Source organism: Laccaria bicolor, genomic scaffold, assembly GCF_000143565.1.
Source record: "Laccaria bicolor S238N-H82 LACBIscaffold_52 genomic scaffold, whole genome shotgun sequence".
Classification (NCBI taxonomy): Eukaryota; Fungi; Basidiomycota; class Agaricomycetes; order Agaricales; family Hydnangiaceae; genus Laccaria; species Laccaria bicolor.
The window spans coordinates 316,941-322,458 of NW_001889923.1; the positions used below are offsets into that span (position 1 = coordinate 316,941).

The 5,518-nt window shown below is 48.6% G+C and overlaps 1 protein-coding gene across 1 annotated transcript; it reads right to left on the reverse strand.

Moving 5' to 3' along the window:
- Positions 1 to 266: 266 nt before the first annotated feature.
- Positions 267 to 1,209, reverse strand: LACBIDRAFT_333563 (uncharacterized protein; the record flags this gene model as incomplete). Its single annotated transcript, XM_001888205.1, has 6 exons — positions 267 to 344; positions 402 to 481; positions 540 to 602; positions 657 to 749; positions 806 to 859; positions 918 to 1,209. 6 exons carry the CDS (start codon positions 1,207 to 1,209, stop codon positions 267 to 269), a joined length of 660 nt encoding a protein of 219 aa, XP_001888240.1.
- Positions 1,210 to 5,518: the final 4,309 nt, after the last annotated feature.

Sequence of the window (5,518 nt, forward strand, 5' to 3'; positions counted from 1 at the left end):
GAGATGTCGTCAGCCCATGCAATTATGTCCTTTAGAATCTGCTCCCGAGTGCCTGCGGTGCATGGTTCACGGGTCACTGTCGCCCCGGCCCCCAAGTCAGCGTCGTAGATAGCCTTACGAGCGAGAAGAGGGTCAAGTTTCGTGAGCTGTAGAATGATTTAGTGCTCGTCCTATTTGAAGAATTTGATGTTTACCCTGAATCCTCGGCGAGTATGTTATCCACCTTTCTCTCGGTGCTCCATGCGAGGTCAAGCTAGATGAGATGGTTAAGCAAGTTTGTGATCCGAGAGGACAATAGCATCGACCTGTAAAGTCTTCGTAGCCTCGTCCTCGTGATTATTGATCTGCAAAAGGTCCAGCGCCATCAGCTTGCTGGGTGAGTTTCTAACTGTTCCACTCACAAGGTTGAACGTGCCGCCGCTGATGGCAAAGTCATGAGCATTTGGAAAAAAGTTGTTTTCTCCCGGTTCGCGGCCGTTACCTTTAGAAAGAGTTCAATGACCAGCTTTGTTTATATATGGTGATGACGGCTTTCTAACCTGTAATGGCCATGGGGCCCACGCCACCCAATGGGCGAGCATGTTGAGAACAGTACCGTTCACCTTCTTCAAGGATATTCAAATTTTGACTGATGAACATATAACGATTCTTCTCACCTATCCCTGCGTGGTGTACAGGCGCTGATAAGACGCCGGAGCCTGAAGGGCCTGAAATCTTGGGTGTGGCACTGTTGGAAGAGGTAACAAGATCTTGGAAGCGGATCAGACTTGCACGATCCACGAAGCTGAGATAATATGGTACGCACCTTCACACAAGGCGGGATTACTGTCTAGTGGAGGGCGAAAGCCCGTAGGTCCATCTGCAGTGCCGAAATCTTTGAATCAGGTGCGAATAGGTTTGATTTGTGTTGGGCGTACCGACTAGCATACCAGCGGTATTCGTTCTGCTTGTATCGAGTGAAGCGTGGGTTTTCTGCCCCTTTGCACTTCTTGCGTCGTTTCCTTCCAGTCCAGGAGCAAGAGCAGAGTCGATGGAACCCAAATTCATATTTTTCGACGGACCAGCCGAGTCCTTAGGTTTGGTGCGCCTCCCACGATTTCCAACTTTCTCCATTCGCTCGATTGTTGCAGTGGAGGAGGATTGGACGTTGAACGTTGAAAGAGGAGATGAGAGCGAGCGGCAAAAATGAGGTACCGTATCCAAATGCATTGTGGATCAGGTGATCTGTAAATATGAGCTTCCACCTCTTCCACCTCCGCCTCGCTGTCCTCCCCAACCTCCCCGCCATGGCTGCCTAACTCTCAGCTCGCCGACAAACAGATCTGTACGCGTAACCTACATCCATCCGTCTTTGTCGCTAACTTCGAGCGTGATCAGGATGCAAAAAAAAGTGTGTTCGGTCCTCCTCACTTTGCCTCCTTCATTACTGAACGACGCCACGGTTCGTAGATTATGGATCTGGAATCACGCCTCCCAAGTCCTCGACGAATTGTCGCACGCCTCCACCTCCGATGGCTCGAAACGCGCAAATAAGGGATGGCTGCCCGCCAAATACATTCTCATCGGGCACAGAGACAAAATCAACTCTGTTAGTTTTCACCCTCTGCACTCTGTTATAGCATCGGCTTCTGTAGACGCGACGGTGAAGATCTGAGGAATTGGAGAGGACGTTGAACGGCCATACGAAGGCGGTCCCGGATTGTCAGTTCGATTCGACATTTGGGTGAGTGTTTTTGTAGTACTGCCGAGTGGTCATATGGGCTAAGGGAATGCATATAGCGACGTGTTCGGACGATCTCTTTATGAAGCTGTGGAACGTCCCTGATGACTACAAGAAGTTCACTAGCCTTGGAGGGACGAACACTCTGTCTCGGGTGTTTCCTTCTTACCAGGGGACAATCAGGGAGTCGTTTCCTCCAGTCGGGATCATACAGTCAGGATGTGGGATGTCCAAACAAGGCATACGACCACAGGAATTCGTACCTCCAGCATCTATCACATCTGTCTGGAAACTGATGGCTGTGGTGAATTTATTTATTTCCCCCTCCCTACCCGTGGACTTTCTGAGTCGAGCATAGACGTGTCCAGCCTTCCACCGTCCAATCCGCGAAGGTGGACTCCCTTCCCAGCAATCAAGCCGATACTCCCTCTTCATCACTATCAAGCTTCACTCTGCGCAGTGCATTGTGGCCTAGCGTTGAACCGATGAATTTCAGGGGAGATCGAGAATACCGTTATGAGGATGACGGATGAGGATCGCGCAAAGTTAGATTATTGGCTTGGATGATACTGTAGGGCTTCTTTTGGGCTGTTTCGCTATGCTTTTCGATCGTTTCTTGCGATGTCGCCATTTGCACGCCGCCAATGATACCATTTATCTTGTACCATACGTACGTCTACGGTCTGACACCTTCCCATCGTATGTAAACATGTAACACTATGTCAAAAGTCGTCGAGAACCACGTATTCATTAGAACTTGCACCTTTGGAGTTAACAAATGCGTCGACATCTAGCCACGATATGTACATCCTCTGCGTAATGCATTCACTCGCACACCAAAAAGATGCCTTTGTATCCACGCAAAGAGGAAGCTCTATCTACTCTTTGTCAACACATGCATGTAATCAGACATTCATTCGATTGGTCCTGCTCGTCCCGCAGGCCTAGAAGACCAACACTCTATCAGTCTACACAGCACATTCAAGACGAGTAACACATACATACCTGGGGTGGTAACGAACGAGTCCCAGGGGCGCGCCGGCCGAGGTATCAGTAGAACTGCAGATGTGAAACGCAGGGGGATCTTCCTTCTTTCCTTTAGGCCGGCAGGAGGCTCGAGCTCGTACAAGAACAGACGCCTGGAAGTGCCCAATAAAGTAGTAGGCACTAATCGAGCTGAGCTAGTCTCGAAAACAATAACGATAAATGATGATGATGATGACAGAACAGAGGCCACCTTGAAAGTCTGAGTGTTGAATAAATTATGGGTGATCGTAGTGTAACAAATGGAAAAGAAAGAACATAAAGAAAGAAAAAGAACGAAGAATATTAAAATTGAATGCGATAGTGACAGTGAAAGTGTGGGTGTGATTCAGGATGATGAGAAGGGAATTGTAAGACGGGCGGTAGTGGGCCGTCAAGTCAAGCAATCCGGGAGCCAAGTGTTGCTTTCGGGAAGTAAGATCACTAACGTCCCACATCCTCAATAAGCAGACGGACGACGGAAATCAGGGTTTCCAGATCTTAACCAACTGAAATTGAGAATATTGAGGTTCGTCGTTAGATGGAGGTAGAGCCACAACAACGGTACCTTATCCGTTCCACCCGTAGCCAAAACATTGACGATCCTTTCTGGCTCGTCGTTCTTTGCGTCCGTCAGGGGTGCAGGTCCCCATTGTACGAAGGGGCTGTGTGCTTCGACTATCGAGAGGTAGAGGGAAAAAGAAGAAACACGTTGAGTCAAGAACAAAGGGGAAATGGAGGCGAAGAAAAACCTTTTCGTAAACATCGGCCAGTCTTCAAATCCCAAATCCGCAGGGTATGTCGTCCGCTACTGAGAGAAGATATTTCCCACATGGGTGGAAGGTCACTACTTGAACCCAGCCGTCGTGGCCGACCTGGAGTTCGGGGTGTTAGGAAAGATAAGAGGCACGCTGTAGAAAGAGAACTGACGAAAGTCCATAAACATTGACCCCTCAACGCGTCCCAGAGCCTGATCGTCTTGTCACGAGACCCCGTTATGACGAATGAGATCCCCAGGGAGTCGACTTTCGCGGACTGGACGGTCGAAGGCTAGACACGTTTATGCTCGACTCAGTAACTTGAACAGGGTATGTAGAGGGGGGGAGAACGGTATTCACCACAGCTACCAGTTCCCGGACAGATGGAATAGATACTGGAGGTACGAACACCGCGCATTCTATACGATTGTCGCGACCTCGCATTTCCGTCTTTAGTGCGGATGACTCTAGGTCTGTGATTCGCGCCGTCTGGAAGGAAGATAAGGTAAGGAATGAAGAACGTTTATGGACTGGGAGCGAAACGCGTACGCGGTCGTCTGAGCATGTTAAGAGAAGCCGACCGTCAGGACTGGGAATGGCAGACCGGATCCATTCTTCATGTAGTCGTATGACTTTTACACAATGACTTCGATGAGGAGGTTAGTTAGGTAAAAAGGCAGTGGGGGATAACACACCTTGTTTGGACATCCCACATCCTAACTGTATGATCCCGGCTTGACGAAACGACCTGATTGTCTCCTGGTAAGAAAGAAACACTCGAGATGGAATGTTCGTGTCCTCTGAGGGTAGCGAAGTTCTTGTAGTCATCAGGGACGTTCCAGAGCTTTATAAACAGATCGTCTGAACACGTCGCTATACCAATCCGTTAGCCCACATAACCACTCTGCAGCACTATACAAGACACTCACCCAAAACTTTCCCCGTCGAATCAAACTGACAATCCGAAACAGACTTCGTATGGCTCTTCAACGTCCTCTACAATTCCCCCGAATCCCAGTCCCAGATCTTCACCATCGCGTCTACAGAAGCCGACGCTACAACGTCCTTATTTGCGCGTTTCGAGCCATCGGAGGTCGAGGCATGCGATGATTCTTCGACGGCTTGGGCGAGGCGTGATTACAGATCCATAATCTACGAATGGAGGCGTCGTTCATTTCATGAGGGAGGCAAAGTAACGGAGGTGGAACACACCTTTTTTCCATCCTGATCACGCTCGTCCATTTCTTGACCAACAACCCACTACTGGGCCGACCTTGGCGGAGTAGGTAAGGCGAAGATGGAGGGTATAAACACCAAATAGGAAGCTTCCTCTTGTAACTGGTCGTAAGTTTTTGTGAATCCGGCCGTGTAGAGGTAATCGAGCATCCATCTGTGCCTGTTCATATCATGAAGGTGAACGTTAGTGACAAAGACGGATGGATAAAGGTTGCGCGTACAGATGTGTTTGTTGGCGAGCTGAGAGTTGGGCGCCTGGGCAGCCATGGCGGGGAGGACAGCGAGGCGGAGGTGGAAGAGGTGGAAGAAATATGATTTCCAGATCACCTGATGCTTCTACTAATATGGTGTTGCACAATCCTTGGTAAGTGTGATGACCAGTGACATGCCGTGACATAGCGTCACAGGGCCAATTTCTTGAGACATGGACTTTGTACCTTCCACAACACCAATTCAATATATTTTTTGCACTGGGTTTGAGGGAATGATGTGATTGAATCCACTGAGAGAGTTTTCCATGTAGAAATTTTATTTATTGCTCCAAAAATGCGAAATCAGCTTGTTTTCCCTGCCAAATTTGGCACTCTGGAGAGATTGGACTATAGCTTTCCAACCACAACACGTATGAGCATGGTTTGTAGGAGGATATTACTTAGAATTTGAATTCTAATCGATCTACGGATTCAGAATTTTTATTTGTGGCCCCTATGTCGAGATTACCCCTAAGAATGGGCACTTTAACATAGTTATGAGGTAGTAATTAAAATTCTGGACCCGTAGG